Source organism: Sinohyriopsis cumingii, chromosome 12, assembly GCF_028554795.1.
Source record: "Sinohyriopsis cumingii isolate HCF-2022 chromosome 12, ASM2855479v2, whole genome shotgun sequence".
In the NCBI taxonomy this organism is placed as follows: Eukaryota; Metazoa; Mollusca; class Bivalvia; order Unionida; family Unionidae; genus Sinohyriopsis; species Sinohyriopsis cumingii.
Genome location: NC_142972.1, coordinates 26,750,732 through 26,769,065, shown reverse-complemented (window position 1 = coordinate 26,769,065; position 18,334 = coordinate 26,750,732). Strand labels below are relative to the sequence as shown.

Genomic DNA, 18,334 nt, shown 5'->3' with positions numbered 1-18,334 from the left:
CTTTTGTACAGTTGATTTGTGTTGATAAAGCACTACCACATGTACTGGATGGAGGCATTTAATTAAGTCAAGGTTTGTGGAATTTGAGTTAGGGCTTGGGATTCTTTTTATAGTCACCTGCCCTGGGCCTGTGTTTAATTTTTTTTTTACTTTGAGCACTGTGTTCGTATGCTAGAATATGGCAACTTCTCAAGAATGGATGGTAATTATATGGGCTTTATATTGGGTTTTCACTAGAAAATTTCTCATCTCTTTGATCATAAATAAAAATGGTGATGATTAGACCTCAGTGATGTGTCCATCTTGAAAGTCTTGTTATTACTACTATTTTGTAAAATGATAGTCCTATAAAAATGAGGTTTTCACTAAAAGACTTTTTATGATGTTTAGTTTCTATTAAATGATAATAGTGCCAATCTGACATCCAATCTGGCCTCTACACAGTGGTCATTTTAAAAATCAAAACTCCTCCTCCAGAACAGACAGCCATATAATATAGTTTTTTAAAATTATGTTTGAAAGCATTTTTCATGAAGATATATAATTGCTCCTATATTAACATGATGTGGATCCAACCTTACAAAATGGCACTTTGTTGATGGCCATCCTGAAAATATTTGAATGGCTTCTTCTGATAAATGGTTGGTTGTATCAACATGCTGATTTCACAGAAATGCTGTAGGAACATGTATCTGGTTCTGAATGAAATGGTACTCATCTGACTCCAATATGGCAATATAGTGGCCACCTACTTCTTGTACAAATTATGGCATTAACCGGCCATTTTCACTAAAGCTCTTCTTGCATTATATAATTGGTTCTGAATTGAATTGGTGCAGATCTGACTTCTAGCCTATGTGCACTTTGTGAAGGAGTTTGAAAACTAGATGTAATTCACCTTGGGGTCAAGTCAGAGGTCATTGCTTATAATTTTGTATTCATTGAGTTTATGAACATAGTGACTGGTACATATGCTAATAAATTGTTGGTTTATGGTTGTACTGTCTTGTGAGTTGATTACAAAAGAGTTTGAGTGGATTTTTATCAAACCTAGTTTTGGATATATATATATATATATATATATATATATATATATATATATATATATATATATATATATATATATGAAGAATACCTTGAAAGGTAACAGTTTAATATCTTCATAATAAATAATAGATTTAACCAAACTTAGCATGTGGGTATATCTCAATATTGTCTGAGACAATTAAGTCCAGTGAGTTTCTTTAGATGATATCTGGTGCAAACTTGCTTTTACTCAGCACAATATTGCCAAGATTGCAGATTTGAAATTTGGTCATACATGCACACACACATGCATGCACACAACTAATAAACATGTAATGTTTATGAACTTGCACATACAATAATACAACTGTGTGGATATGTCTTTGTGCGTACAGGGTCATCTCATCAAAATAAAACCATTATGATCTCTCTTTCACACTTTATGTACCAATCTGATGCTGAATTGTCAAACACCATAAGAAATTTGACTCATTAACCATCAGAATCTCTTGATAATGTCACAGAATAATATCTGAAGTTGGTTGATTCATGAAAATATTCTATGAAATCTATCTCTCTTCAGGATTCTGATGATGAAGGCAGTGAGAGGGATAAGTCAGTATCCCCAGCACCAGTAATGAACAGGCCTAAAGTAGCAGGCCCAGAATCTTCACCTGAGTCTCATATAGAGAAAGAGGAGAGTCCCCCAAGGGAACAATTCATGACAGAGGAAGAGAAACAAATGGAACTAGTAAGAATTAGAACTATACAATATAGTCTGATAATCTTGTAGCTAGTGTTCCCCATTAGAACTATACCATATAGCCTGATTATTTTGTAGCTTCTGTTCCCATTAGAACTATACCATATAGCCTGATTATTTTGTAGCTAATGTTCCCCATTAGAACTGTACCATATAGTCTGATTATTTTGTAGCTAGTGTTCCCCATTAGAAGCATACCATATAGTCTGATTATTTTGTAGCTAGTGTTCCCCATTAGAACTATACCATATAGTCTGATTATTTTGTAGCAATGTTCCCCATTAGAAATGTACCATATAGTCTGAATATTTTGTAGCTAGTGTTACCCATTAGAACTATACCATGTAGCCTGATTATTTTGTAGCTTCTGTTCCCCATTAGAACTATACCATGTAGCCTGATTATTTTGTAGCTTCTGTTCCCCATTAGAACTGTATCATATAATCTGATCATTTTGTAGCTAGTGTTCCCCATTAGAACTATACCATATAGTCTGATTATCTTGTAGCTAGTGTTCCCCATTAGAACTATACCATATATTCTGATTATCTTGTAGCTAGTGTTCCCCATTAGAACTATACCATATAATCTGATCATCTTGTAGCTAGTCCAACATTCCTATCGGACCTCACAGATGTGTACACACCAGCAAGATACTTATGCTCCTCTTCTGACAATTGTATACTTATTATTCCCACTATGAAAACAAAGTCATATGGACAGTGTTCATTTTGCATACCAGGGCCCAGCAACGTGGAATGAATTGCCCACTGAACTTGGACACAAAAACACAGTGATCACATTCAAGAGTGCTCTCAAAACTCATTTATTTCAACTGCAAGAACAAACTTAAAGACCTAATAATGTTTCCTACCTTAAATATTCTCAGCATGTTTTTTCTATGTTTTCTAATTTCATGGTGTTTGTGTTTGTAATCATCTCATATGCTTTTTATCTTATATGTGTTGTCTAATGTTGTAAAGCACTTAGAGCTTCTAAAGATTATGTGCTATACAAAGTCCTCATTATTATTATTATTATTAGTGTTCCCCATTAGCACTATACCACAAAGTCGGATCATCTTGTAGCTAGTGTTCCCCGCAAGAACTATGCCATATAATCTGGGTGGGACATGATGCCAAATGTCTGTGGCATGATGCTTCAGTGCTAAACATCACTATAAATTGCCACACTGCAGACATCGTAGTGATATGACTAAAATTGTTAAAGCTATGTTTAAAAAAATTTTATATATAAAAAACCCGCATAAAACACAAAGCCAAGTCGCTACTGGTATGTTTAGCATATCAAAGCTTTTTCTTGAGCCAGTTACCTTGAAAGACACGCTGAGTCAACAAAGCACTGTCCATCTCTAATAACATGGCAATGTCAGTTTAATATTGCTCACTCCATTGTAACAATGAATCAAGATTATTTTCAAAAGAGAAGTAAATAAATTGCAAATTTACCTCAATGCATTGTAACTATGTTTAGCGTATCAATGCTTAGCCAGGGCTGATTACTGTGGAAAGACCAAAGTGAGTCGATGAAGCCCTTATCATTATATATACTGTGAAAAGACCAAACTGAATCAATGAAGCCTCAGTCATTGTATAGTTACAAAGATACATCAGATACTTGTGGTACTAGTCATATTTGTTTCGCTGCAATGCGGTATTTTGCACAGCTCTACCAGTCATTATGTATGTGTATTTCTTGTAATGGCATGGAACAAAATGTCACACAATGATGTGAGATGAAATGAATGTATGAACATTATCAATCAAAGAAGAAGATTGTCGAGGTTTGAAAGCATTATTTGTTTCTTCAATAAAACTGGTAAGGTAAACAATTTAATTACAATGCAGCGTGCATTGAATTTAATGTTCCAAAAGGAGTGAATGGGACACGTGTAGGCAGTTATAGTGCCTTAATCCTCCCATCATATCAACCTCAAAATTTTCTTGTATAAAATGTGCAGTCTCTGTCTGAAAATAAGATAATTAGGTGAAAAAAAAGCTTGCGTTGTACACAGCTAAATATGGTAAGCAAGGATTTATTTGACTTAAACCTAGGGTTACTTTCATGTAGATATTCAAAAATCATCTTATTTGACATTGCATTCAAGCAGTAGAAAGATAAAAACGCAAGTCACACTTTTAAGGCAGGAACCATTTTCTTTTGAAAAGTTGATTTCAGAGAGACAGAAAACTAATTTTGCTCCTGGAGAAATTTGAAAATGGCTGAGTTGTACTGTAATTTTTAACTAGTGTTGGGGACCCTTGAATGAAAGCATAATGGGAGCTTCTTAAATTATATGTTAATTTTTTTTTGTATTCCTTTCTTGCAGATGAAGAAAGTCAGATGGATGTTAACAGAAGTACTTCTGGATGTAACAAACCAAGAGGTTGAGGCTATAGCCGCAGAGGTGTATGGCAAGGCCAAAAAGATGGCCATGAAAGGTAGTGGCAGTTCCATACCCATGTGCCTTCACCAATTACTCGTACAATGACTCATTATACATTTTTACCAGTGTCTACAGGAGAATTGTTTTAATTTACTGTGTACTGGTTACTTAGGTTGTGTTGAGTGATTATGGAAGAACAGTGAACTTGCCATTTCTTCATTTCTATATTTTATCCACAATTTTTATATATATTTTAGCTCCAAACCAGGGGCCATTATTTGTTGTTGTTTTTCTAAAGTAACTTGTGCCATTGTTAATGGGAATAAAGATATAGCAGCCACTTTTTTGGGCAGCTGCAGAAGCGTCATTATCGACAGTTGTGGTTTTGGTTTGAAGTTTTTCAGCAGTGCTTTGATCATGGGCTTGCCTTTGCCTTTCTTTTATTTTCCCTAAATGACATTTTCTACATAAAGACTTCTATCCATTTTAAAGGTGTTTACATATGCAAATACTGTGTTTACAGACTTATCCAGTGTCTTTACAGACAGTTTACAAACTTTTTTCACTTTATTGTGTACCAGCCTGTTCATGTCTCCAAGCTTATTTACAGCAGTGGTGATCTTCATCATGTATATTCAAAATGAATCTGAACTTGGCAATATCTAAAGTTTTATTTACAATATTTTCACATCAGTTGGTATTGTTATTTGTTCAATCTGTGTTCTAGTTGAAACACTGTTTTCTAATTATAGTGCAATATATTTTTTATAGATTTTTAATACTGAGCTATCCATCTGCTGGTTCAGATTTAGAAACATTTGTTCAGTCAGCAGAAAATCTGTAATATATTTATCCTCTGTTATTTATTTAACATATATATGTATGTATGTATGTGTGTGTGTGTGTGTATGTATATATATAAATATATATATATATATATATATATATATATATATATATATATCGATCGGTCTGTTTGTTCAGTTTGTTTATTTACATTTCGTAGTATAAAATAAATATTTTTATACCATTTCTTTATATTTAAATTTTGTTATTCAGCATTGATTCAATGTTTGCATGTAAAATCACAATTTAAAAAGAATTTCTTTTTAATGTGCTGTATTTGTTAAAATTTATCTCCATGAAAGCAGAGTTTATCGAGAATTTTCAGTGACCTGCTCATTAGATAATATCCAGAGAATGTGAATAATTCTTTCTTTTGAAGCTTTTAACATTATTTTCATGACAAATTATCTTTTATGATCACCTAAGTGGTGTAATAAAACAAGCAAAACATAATAAAAAAGCAGCATTTTTACCTCTTCAGAAAGTCACTACTGACATGGAATGTAGGTTTAAATTTACTATTTTTGCACGTTACCAATACTCTTTTCTTTAGTGGTAGCTTCAGATTGTGAATTTAAAGACAAAAGTCTTCTTTCTTTGGAAACAATAGGATCTCTTTTAAGGTCTGCAAAAATTAGATAGAATTTATGGACAAAAGTTTAATCATTCACAAAAAACTTCAATTGATGCCATTAAAAATAATTAACAGTAGTTTAACTTGTCAGAAACTGTCCACACAATTTGCTTTTATGCTTAGAGAACATTGCATATAGCTTATCTGTTAGTTATTCATTGATTGTACTTGCTGTTTTTACATAATTCTATTGTTTTTAAGCTTGAGCAATTATTTTGAATCTGGTAAGCATCAGCAGTCTGTACAGTTACTGAAGTATCAAACACTTTTATTGTTTCTGAAGGTAAAAACAAGTTTTCTTCAGAAGAAATAGTATCATACAAAAAAAAAGTCTTGCATCTTGATTGGATCTCTGCACTGACCTTTATAAGAAAGATGACTGTTTTTATACTGGTTGACGTTTGTTCCAATTTAAATTTAGACAGTTTCATTGCTGCAGATATTTTCAGTTTGTCTTAGGATGTAAAATGTATCCTATCGCTTTTTAGGCAGACTTCTCGGGAAACATTTGAATCTGTTCTCAATTTTGGGTCAGAAAATTATTAAGAGTTTTGCAATTCCTGCTAATTTTAATTTACCAACTAAAAGGAAGAACAATAGCAGACATTTCTTCAGCACCCTAGACTTGATGATTGTTAATGAGATAAAATTGAGGGAATAGTATTTTAACAAAGTTTAATATTATAAAGAATGAGTAAAATGATGGTGAAATGCCTGCACTTTACCCCATCAAATTATAGAAATTGGAACTTTGAGAAAATTGACCTTTGCTAAAGCAATGCTGCTCACAGGTTGTTCTTTTTTTTACGTAGAACATTGTGTCCATTTGATTATGAATTTGATGGAACTTGAACAGATTGAAAAAATTGCCAACTTCAAATGTTACAATTGGATCATGCTGATGTTTGCCAAATATACATGTCTTACCATGTATGTGAAAGGTATATTTAGGTTGGCACCAGGTTTGAGTTTTGATACATTGATAATGGAGATTCTTTTTCAGCAATAGAAGTTGGGAGAATTGAGAAGACGAGAGCAGGCTGGCAGCTCACTACAGAGATTTATCTCCCATTTCCTGCTCGCCCAGTTTTAATTGCTTTGTGAATTGGCTGCCTATGTACCACTGTTTACTAATGTTGTTTATAATTGTATACATAAAGCTCAAGCCACCCAGCTAGCCAAATCCTCGGCTTTAGCATCCATCACCAGTCTAGGTAAGTCTTCATGCATTTTTGTCTGATTTTTATTCAGCAGAGAATGAAAAATAGGCATAATTTTTTTTAGTAATGGTATTGACAGTATTGTTATTGCTATCAAGAACCATGATAAACATTTCTTTTTTAATCATATATACTGCAGGCAAGATAAACTGTTCCACATAACCATTAAATTAATGTAATTTTTGTTGCACCTGCTAAGAATGTGTCAAATGACATAGAGGCCACTAGATATATGTCTATATCTGATATCAAATTTTATATTAGCGTTTTTTGACATTGCTGGATAGTAGTCTTTATTTGTCTGAATAATTTTCAGACATTTCACATAAATGTTTGAAGGACTTGCATGTAAAACACCTTTTGTTGCTATATGACTTTTAGGTCATGTTCAAAAGTCATAATGATATTGCTAGGTTTGACTGCACATTTCTAAGTTTTTATTTAGCAGTTGAAACAACTGATATTTTTAAATCAGATCAATCTATGTATTCATTAATGGATAATTTTTTTCTGTACCTTTTACTTCTCAGAAACCTGCCAACCCTTTTCACTTTATTCTTACTGAAATGAACCTTAAATGGCAGACTTGAGGAATAATAAACTAAAATACCAAAAATGTCACATTTGCAATAATATCCAGATTCTGGCTTGTTTGGATTTGGTCTGGATCCAGGTTTTCATATTAGATTCAGTGAAGTTGACCAGGGAACTGGGCTAACTTTAAAGGAGTACCTAAGACATTTTAAAATCTGCCCATGTTCATGCAAACACCTGCTGCATAATCAAACTTTTGCTTTACATTCTAGAATTGTCTAGAAATATTGTCCAACAAACAAAAGCACATTGAAGGCATTACACCATACTGAAAATTGGTCAACTTTGGGAAGAGTTTTGACTTCCTTACTGAGAAAGTCTTGTTAGGGTTGGCAGGTATATTATAACAGAATAATAGTTTAATTGTTATTCAACATTCTACTGTTTCATGTATTTGCTTTGAACACTGAAATTGGCATGGCAAAGTTGTATATATCAATAAAGTCCCTTTTTCACTATCAGATTAATTTATATCATTCAAAAAGTAGAAAGAATATATTGGCATTCTTGTAAAGACATCTGTTCATCCACTGCCCAAGTCTGTATTTAACCACTGCCTAAGTCTGTTTGAAAAGTATAGAAGTCCAGATATATGACCTACTATACCTTTATACTACTCCTTTTTTGCCATGTTTTTCAAAACTGAGCATTAAGTTTTCACATACAGAAATGTAATTGTTCATTGTGTAAGATATTCTAGTTGAGAAGATCATGTTGGTGGATTGTAAACAGTATTTCCACATTGCAGGAATTGGCTATGGATCAGACAGTGAGGAGGAGGAGAGGGATGAAGATAACAGGGACCAAGGCAGTGAGGAGGACTTTTCCGAAAGCAGTACTGATGAGAGTGATAGTGAGTTTGAGGATCGACTTCGCAGGAAAAAGAGATCCTTTGATAAGTTGCAGCAGCAACGCCTTGAGGAACAAGAGAGAGAAGAGGAGGAGAGGTTACGGGCAGAAAAACTTAAACGAGAAGGTAAGGGCTGTTAGATTTTAATGCTCCTGGATAGGGTGGTGTGGTAGAAATTTCATTTTTTCAGATACCAACTAGAAGGTAGAGCAAATTATGTTATGATGTTGTCCACCTCTTGACAATTTTATTTCCACTCAATAACTCATATTACCTCCATCTACAGTTACCACACTTTGTAGATGGTTTGCACTTGGGGTAAGGAAGAACCTCATTAACTTCAGGGTCAGAAACTTCATGGTCAGGGCCACTGACTGAAAGAAGAAAAGTGGTTTCTGCACATTAAGTTCTCCACCATCTGCAGTTGCTAAATTTTGTAGATGGCTTGCACACAGGGTAGATAAGAACTCTGTTGAGTTTGGTCAAGGTCACTTAACAAAAGGAAGAAAATGGTTTCCAAACAATAACTCAAGTTGTCTGTCATGTATGGTTACCAAACATTGTGAATGGCTTGCATAGGTGATATAGAACTATATCAGTCTCGGGGTTAAAAGGTCAATGGTCAAGGTCTTGCAACTGAAAGAAGAAAATTGTTATCCAAATTGCTCAATGTGTGCACCGCTATAGTGACCAAACATTGTGAAAGGCTTGCACTTGTTAGAAAGAAAAATTAAATCAACTTTGTAGTCAAAAGGTCATGGTGGCTTGATTGTAAAGAGAAATTTGAGTTGACCATCTTCAGTTACCAAATATTGTGGAAGGTTTGTTCATGAGATAAGGAAAAACTATATTTACTTTAGGGGCATAGGTGAAGATAACTGTAATTGAAAGAATAAAAATGACTTTTACATTGTATGATTAGTTCTACATTACATACCTGGACCAAACTTTATGGATGGCTCTTACCTAGTTTAAGGAAGAAGCCTATTGATTTGGATGTCCATAGGTCAGAAATAAAGGTCACTGAGACTGAAAGAAGAAAAGTTATTTCTGCACAGAAATGTCAGTTATCTGCTTAGAGGTCTGTTAAACATAGGGTGGGCATATAATGTGCTGTTGTACTTGTGTTTAGAACTATACTGCAGAATAATACCCCCCCTCCCCCCAAAGAAAGATTCAAACCCAGTCCACATCCAGAAAGTAAGTGCTATCCACCTCCAACACGTAGATATAGATGGAATAGTCTTTTGAAGTTGGAATGAATATTAAATATTTGAGGGGAAAAGTATTATTTTTAATTTTTTGCAGCTGTTTTTGTTGGATCTTCTTGAGCAAAATACTTAATGTCATTCTTCCATTTGTTTTGCTTTATTGTCTGCGATAGTTGCAGAGAAATGTTTTGATTTGAAATACTTAGGAAGCTTTATAGTTCAAAGCAATAGGTGGATGTAGAACATAAGGATCAAAAGATTGCATTCACACTTTTTAATTTGTGTAATAGAAAACTGGTATGGTTTAATTTTCTACCAAACACTGTAATTTTCAGAATAAAACATTTTTTTTGAATATCTGAAGGAAAATAATTCACAAAGATAGATTCTCTAGGAGTCTCACAAAATGTTTACCTTCCTAAAAAGCAGATCAGCACATTGAACAGTCTGTGATTGTGCTAAACTTGCATATATGGGATGAACTCTCCACAGCTCTGAACTGAAATTAGATGTCAAAATGCACATGGTTTGATAAGAAATTAGGTTTTCTCAGAAATTGTTTAAGGCCCACCAATATACTGGCAGTGGCATTTAGTGTTTTCCTTGTCCATCTGTCACATCTCAAGACACTGATGTGGAGCATCCAAGCTGCATTGTTGTAATTTTGGGGGGGAAAGCAGAAGACCATCCTCCAACTTTTTTTCTTCTCCAGACATGTTGGTCATCTTTGTATTCAGTTACTACTTGTAAAAATAAATATTTTAGTTAGAAAACAAAACAACTAATGTTGTTTTCTTTTAAGAACAGTTGGAAAATTTAGTGACCAAAAATACTGACTCATTTACAATTTTATCTCTATGTTCTTAGTAGAATTGATCAGTTTATGAATCTGCATAAAACTTTATTTGTCTCTTCTTGCAGAGGAAATAAAAAACACACCAGCTTTCCTCAAGGAGCCTCTCACTGAACGAACTAGCTACCCATTTCAAAATAAAAATGAGGGAATTCCTGGATTAGATGATAACAAAAAGCATAGTGAGCAAAACAGTCCTGATAAATCTCTTAGTGAAACTGAGGGAAAAACCTCATCGAGTCAAAAGGATAAAACAGTTAAGAAAGATAGTTCAAAAATTAAAAAGTCAGGGAAGGTAGGGGATGAAAACTCAAGTGGTAGTACTAGTAGTAGTAGTAGCTCAGGCAGTGGTGACTCTTCTAGTGACTCAGAATCTGATAGCTCTAGCTCATCATCTGATTCAGAGTCAGCCTCCTCAAGCTCATCAGAAGAAGTAAAGGTCAAACCCAGATCCAGATCCAGTAGGGAGAAAGAGAGTTTAAAACAGAGTGATAGGGACAAAAGGTCACATAGGTCTAGTAAAGATGAACCTAGAAAAAGTAAGAATGAAGAGTCACGACATTTAGTTAAAGAGAAAACCAAAAGAGAGCATAGTTATGAAAATGAAAGGAAGGGGAAGGATAGGTATAGGGATCCTAGCAGAAGCTTGGAGAAAGATAAAAGACAGAGTGAAAAGCATAGAAGTCGTAGTCGATCCAGGGAAAGAGAGAAGCATCGAGATTGGAGTAGGTCTGATAATTGGGATAGTAGGGAGAGACGTCTTGAAAAAGAACATGTAAGGGATAGGTCTAGGGAAAAAAAGAGAGATAAATATCAAGATAGGGGTGACAGTAGGGATAGAAGGGATAATAGGTATGAACATACTAAGACTTACGAGGACAATTATGAAAAACCGTCATCAAGATCTAGGAGGGAAGATAGTGAAAGCAGTAAGTCAAAACTAAAGGCAAAAAAGAGGAAAAGGTCAGGATCATATTCCTCAGATAGTGATCATTATAGCAGTAGTCATAGAAATGTGAGACTGAGTCGTGACTCCCGTAGCCCTTCAACCAGCAAGAAATCCCACAAAGACAAGTATCGGGATGAGGAAGATGATGAGCGCCGAGGGGAAAGAAGCGGTAAGGGGAGCAGTCGAAAACAGAAGGCTAGGTCCAGATCAAGGTGGGGAATCTTTTCTTTACTTCTCTTAGTACACCAGATGCAATCATTTAAAGTATATTTACATTGTTATGGCTCAAATATACAAGGTACAACCCCGATGCATGGTAAATAGACAAAAACATGCAGTTATTCAGACAAATATAATATACATGATAATCATACTTATATCATAATGCTATTTAGTTATGAAATCAAAATCGCAAAATCAAGCTATTTCCCAACATAGTTGGATTTAAAATGTTCTCATATTGGCCTTTTATTTAAAATTATGTGTGCTGTATATAAGCTCCATATTGGCTGCAAAGGGGGGACTTGTATGCAATTGTTGCAGAGTTGTTTCATCCACACCAAATAAAAAACAAAGGTTTATTGGGGGAGTATGGTTATTCAAGTAATATTGCATTATGAAAATGAAAGTTCTGGAATTTATTTTACAATGTTCAGGGTTCCCACGCTACCAGGAAATTGGGAAAAAGTCAGGAGAAATTATATGTTTTTTCTACAATCATGAAAAGTCCTTGAATTTCACAAATATTGATGAATGTTGGGAAAAACCAGGAATTTTCTGCCATCACTTGATGCCCAAAACAATCATGAAATTGAGTCGTAACTAAACTGATCACGAGTTAAATTTGTCAAGTTTTAACCAGAATATTCGGAGGGTGCAGTATGGATCATTTGGGTGCTTGCAATAAACATATATGCTGAGTCAATCCCACCGCTCAGTGGATTAGATTCATCTAGTAGACTTTTATTTTCAAAGTCAGCTTGATATCTGTACCTTTCCTTACATGGAAGGTATAAAAACCAGCCTAACATCACAAGAAGCCAACATGGTGGTGGCAAAGTGTAGCCACTTACCGGATGGCATGGCAAATTTTAAACGTTAGATTGAGTGATACATGCATGAAATTGATATGAAAATGACATATTTACCCGGCCGAGTCATACAAAGACTTAGAAAAATGGTACTAACAGCTGCCTCGCTTGGTGCTCAGCATTAAGAGGTTAGTGTTAGGACTGGTTGGCCTGGTGTCAGGATAATGTGACTGGGTGGGACATCATGCCACATGTCTGCAGCATGATGCCCCAGTGCTAGAGATCACTACAAACTGCCACACTGCAGACATCATAGCGATATGACTGAAAAATTGTTAAAGCTACATTAAAAATCCAAATCACACACACACACTCACACTTATTTTCTCAGAAATTGTGAGTATTAAAATCTTCAATCTGCTGAAAGACAAGATAGAACTACAGCGTTGATAAATTGTGACCTGGTACTCGTGATTTGAATTGCTAGTTGCATGAGTACACAAATCTAACAACCCACATTCTCAAATGTTGTAGAGGAAAAAAATATTAAATGAAAGTCATATACTGGTTGTAATAAAAATACGAAAATGCAAGAACACAACATTTTCTATATTTATGCATTCCGAGAACAACTTGTAGAGTTCCGTTGTATCACATGACTACCACACGTCTACTTGATAAATCAGACTGGCCAGATTACTTGTTTTTACAACAGAATATCTGACTTTCATTTGATATAATTGAATTTCTGTACAACAACATTAAAAAGGAGTTTGTTGTTGATATCACATGACTATTGGACTTCAGTGTTGTTGTTTGAGATTTGTGAAGTTCTGTGACTAGTAAGCAGATAGCGAGTACCAGGTCAGGTTTCATCTATGCAGTAGTTTCATCTAGTCTGTCAGTGGAATAAAGACATCACGATTATAATGCATGCCATTTCTGAGAAAATAAATCATTTTCCTATCGATTTCATGCAGGTATAAGTCGATAACATAAGTTTAGATTTTCTAGGCCCAATGGTAAGCGACTACCATATGTCGCTATGGCAAAGTGGCAGCAAATTCCAAATTTTCGATATGCAATTGCAATGACCCCACACCCAAACCTAAATGTCCAAATATGAAAAACGGGGTGGGAATATTCAGAGGAAACCAAGATTAGAAAATAGACTGCTATTCATTTTAAGCCAAATTTATAGTCCAGATTGTTGAATCTTGGAGCTGAAATGAGAAATTGTCGTCCCTTATTATATATTTTTAAAAAACTATACGAGCCCCTGATTCAATACAGGTTTGGGGACTGGTGTAACAAATTACAAGAAGACAAGTTGATTTTACAGAAAATTCAGTCCTTCATACAAACAGTGTATAATTTTGAAAGTCTTTTGTCAAAATTTAAGTCAACCCTTTTGAAAATGGTTTTTAAATGATTGATTTTTAACCAGATTATCTTAAGAAGATTCGGTTGGTTGAAAAATCTTATTTGGGATTTTATTGGCACAGATAAATTCAGGGTTAAACTCTTTGTTACAAGACAAGATTCTAATTATTTGTGTTTATTGTTTCTTTTATAACTTTAATAGGAAATGTTTACTTTCTATAAGATGCAAATGTATATTGCTATAGAATTCTTTAGAATTAAAGGTTTGAAAGGAAATGAAACTAATTTATGTTCATTATGTTGTTCCCACTTAGCAACATAATGCAGGTCAGCAATATAAAGTTAGAGTTATTATTCTGTACATTGAAATGACGTTAGTGCCAATTTATAGGAATATAATCAAACTTGTTTCGTGTGATACATTTTGTGGTTTCGTACATGATCATCTTTTCTGACTTAAATATTTTGGAGAATCTTGAAAGAGGAACCTCTTTAGATTTAGAAAATTAGAAAATGAACTTTTATAATCTAAGATGTTTTTTTAATTCCATTCAGTAATGGTCATATGTGAACCTTGAAAAAATTAATTTCATCCTGGAAATTTATCTTAAGAAAAGCGTGGGAACCATGAATGTCATTAAACAAAAGAAAGTTTACACAGCTAAAAGTTGTAAAAGTTAATTTCAACTTGAATCATCAAAATATGTGTACCAGATTTCCTGAGGGTTTTATTTTTTTTTATAACTACCTTTTGTTTATCACTGTACCTGTATATATGATATAAAATCATTTTGTACATGCATGAATTTAAAATAGTAATACTTTTGTGGCATAATTTTACAAAATTTTGAAAGATTGGAAATTGACTTTAAGTGAATTTGGGAATATTGAACTGATTTTGGGTTCAGCTTTGTACAAATCATAAAATGGCTGTAGTCCTCTATGCATCTAATATAGAACATTGGTTTAATTTCGTGTTATATATACTTGAGATGCAAAGTAAATAAAAATATTTTCCTGTACATGTCGTTGTCAAGTAGTAAATGTCATTGATAAGGGCACCCATAATGATGTCATTTTCCAGATGTTTACATTATAACATCATTCATGAAATTATGAATGAAATTTTGTAAAGAGCTTACATATATTGGAATACTTATTTTGTTTCAAACAGTAATTGTAAGAAATTTTGTGATTACTGTAACTAAGAGTATATAGTAAACAGGTTACTGCATGTATACTGTTTTGTATCTCTGCTGGACTGTTACTGTTGTAGCTGACTTGCAAACTTATCAACCATACGCCAGAACAACTCTCCACATGCATACAAATAACCTGTGATTATGTGGTATTATTCATTATGTTTGCTCCTTATAAAAAGAATATCTATAACTTATAGAATCTGCTTCCAATGAGTAAAATATTCTCTTTATTGAACAAAAATGAGATCCAAGTTACCTCCATCTATTCATTATTTGTTCACATTTCTCAGTAGTGAAAACAAATATGGTATGTTTTTCTTCTTGACAGTTTACAGATGAGTTGTGGTACATATTTTCACAGTTCTGAAGATGTTAATGAAAGATTTGAAATAAGTCGCATCCCAAATATGCACAAACATATTTCATTTATGTGAAAAAATCTGATATTTACTTTCATTATAGTGATGGTAATCACTGCACTTATAAGAAGTTGTTTTTGCAAATTGGTGATAGAGTGAATTGTGAGAATACAGTTGACATCGCATTCTACCTATGTTCTGCAAATGGTAAGGGGATTGTTCTTAACCTGGAGCATTATGCTGCACAGCCGTTTTTATCAGCTTTACGTTCAGTAGCCATACACACCACACTTACACAGAACAGGTCTTTGTCTTTATGCATAAAGACAACAACAATAAGACTTTTTTGCATTGGCAAGAGGCTAACTTGGATCATTCCATAATTAGAAGCACGGTGGCAAAATGATGTGCAAGTTTGATACATTCTGGAGTTATTTCATGTTCTAAATTTCAGGTAGAATGGACAGATCTTGGCACTGAAAGAAGAATTGATTTCAGTTGGATTTACAACATGCGTGAACTGTAATTTGACATTTTTTAATAATTGTAATTTGAATGAAATACAGTTTTTATCATGCATAACAGATGTCAAGTTTATTATGTTTATCTTTTCAATAGATTCATACCTTTTCTTTTCATCTTTCGTTACTTTCTAAGTTATTTTTCTTTATTCTTTTTTCATATATGTACGTTATGAATTGCTCTCTGAGCATTTAAATAAAAACTATATTGTGTGAAAGTGGTTCAGGTTGTATATTCCTGGTAGTAAGCCATGACCTGAAGCTTTTCAGCCTTGGATGTGTATTGATATTGTGTCCAGAAAAGGGTGATTTATGTTAGAATTCAGCTAACCCAAGTCGAGAAACTATCGTGAGTTTTAATTTAATTCCAAACCGTATTTTTGGTCACATGTACCAAGATATCCAACATTAAAGCGTTTTGACCCAAGTGGTATGGGAGAGAGAGAGAGAAAGAGAGAGAGAGTGTAATCCAGTGCCAGGATTTTATCTCATTTATGATTTTTGTAAGTTTTTCCTGCAGCAGACAATTGTTTCAGTTGACAGGTAGAATTCTTGGCCCTGATTTCAGTTTGTTTCCCTTAACAAACACATTAGAGACATGAAGGTTAGCACCAGTATAAAAAGTAGTGCTGGCCTGAAGATTTGGACAAGTAAACATTACAGAATTTAGTAAAGTGAATAATAATAGAGTTTGCTTTAGAGCCACTCAGTGCTGCTAGCTTTCCAAGATGTCAGTCATTATTACAAATTTGTACTTACATTCTGCATTCCAAATTGTATTGACAAACCTTTGGAAAAGCAAGTGGGGGGAGGTCTTTAAAATTTTGAACAGGATTTTTCTATGTGGACATGTATAAAAAGAAAAGTACTACAACACTAATATGACTGGTACATAAAATGTTGTATTTTAGTACAGTAAGAACAGTAATGTATAGGACTAGAAACAAGTCAGACTGTAAATAGATGAAAAATGGCAGCAGGAACAAGAGAAATGATGGCTACATATATTCAGGGGGAAAAATATGTATTATGATGTAGTGACAACAAATGATGAAGAAATTTAATATTTTCGATTTTGAAGAATGGATACATAATTTAAGCTCATTAGGCCTTGTTATTGTCAGTACCGTTGTGAGTTAAAGGATGCAATATGATTATATACAGCATAGAAGTTTGTTGATGCAGTATCTATGCATATTCATTGATATTAATAAAAGTTATTACAGGTACCTCTCTCTTCTCTCCTGTACTCGTGCATGCATTCTCCCCCAACACACTTCCAAAAAGAATTCCTCTGCGATTTCATTAACCTTTCTAAAACTTTATACGAAGATTTGAAAACGTATTTGCGTGAACGTCATACTCGGCTCTCAGCGTGGTAAATTTAGTATCTACTATATTATAGTTATTGTCTACATAATTTTTTGTTGCGGCATCTTCAACAGATGTTGGATCTCTTAAAACAACTATTTTATTTCCATTCATGCTGAGCTCACCTGTCATTATATCAACGGTAGATTGCAAACGAGTAAGAACACTTTTTCCATTTCATTTCTAATAGTTGCGATTGATATATTTGAGTCTCTGATTTTTCCGGTATTGGTAAATATTGGAATGTTATCCGTAGTAGCACCAGGAATTCCATTTAATGTTAATCGTCTTTAAAACCGTATTCATCCTGAAAAATAGCAACTTCGTCTCGGTTAACTCCAGAGAGGTTCATGATATCGGCAAGTTCATCTTTAGTCGCCTAATTCGACAGATCGATATCGTTCTTTTTTTTTTCTTTTCTTCTTGTCTTTGATAGAAGAACTTCCGTAAATATCTACCATCATACTTGAAGATCTGTTTAAAATGATTAACGGCTACTTGTATACGCATGCACGACTTTGTGAGGTGGTAATGTTGATTTGAATAGCGTTGAGTACAGTAATTGCTTCACGGCCGCATATTGGCGGATCGGTTATTGTCTGTGTTGGTAATGTTGAATACCAAACTGGAGTTTTTATCGTGTTTATGTAATTTAAAAATTCTTTCGGTGGAGCCAACCCACACGAATAAAAATAAATAATTCCACGTGGATCAATTGCGTATGCGACCCAGTGAGTACCAGGACCAGAACTGTCGTCAAGAGTAATGATACCGGTTTCAATATTCTTTGGTCGTTCTGGTAATTGATCACGCATAAAACACCTCTAGAATTTTCGATGTTTAATTTTTTAGCAGCATCAAGTAAATCAAAGATAGGCACTGGACGGATTAGCGAAGTGATCCTGGAAGTCTCGGACCATTTCCGTATCGATAAGAGATTCGTGGTAATCTCAGACCCCTTCCTCTTTTTTTAAAATCCTTGTCCTGTTGCTTTCTTTAGTTCTAACAGCACAAATGCAGCTGCCTTTACTACAGCTGGAGCTGCAGCGGCTGTTAGCGCTGGTATATCCGCAAGAAGTGGAAATATACCACCTGTTTTAATTGAGTCTTTAAT

The 18,334-nt window shown here is 34.1% G+C and overlaps 1 protein-coding gene across 2 annotated transcripts in view; it reads left to right on the top strand.

The window, feature by feature from the left end:
* Positions 1-15,910, top strand: part of LOC149786136 (uncharacterized) — a 40,019-nt gene extending 24,109 nt beyond the window's left edge. The window contains exons 8-13 of one of the 2 annotated variants that reach the window (XM_089976470.1): positions 1,610-1,777; positions 4,140-4,251; positions 6,837-6,890; positions 8,239-8,466; positions 10,473-11,565; positions 15,783-15,910. In XM_089976470.1, the coding sequence (XP_089832596.1) occupies positions 1,610-1,777; positions 4,140-4,251; positions 6,837-6,890; positions 8,239-8,466; positions 10,473-11,565; positions 15,783-15,786 (1,659 nt within the window). In that variant the 3' untranslated portion in view covers positions 15,787-15,910. Of the gene's footprint in view, positions 1-1,609; positions 1,778-4,139; positions 4,252-6,836; positions 6,891-8,238; positions 8,467-10,472 lie in introns of both variants that reach the window. The other variant, XM_089976469.1, reaches the window with a different exon arrangement.
* The last annotated feature ends 2,424 nt before the right edge of the window (positions 15,911-18,334 follow it).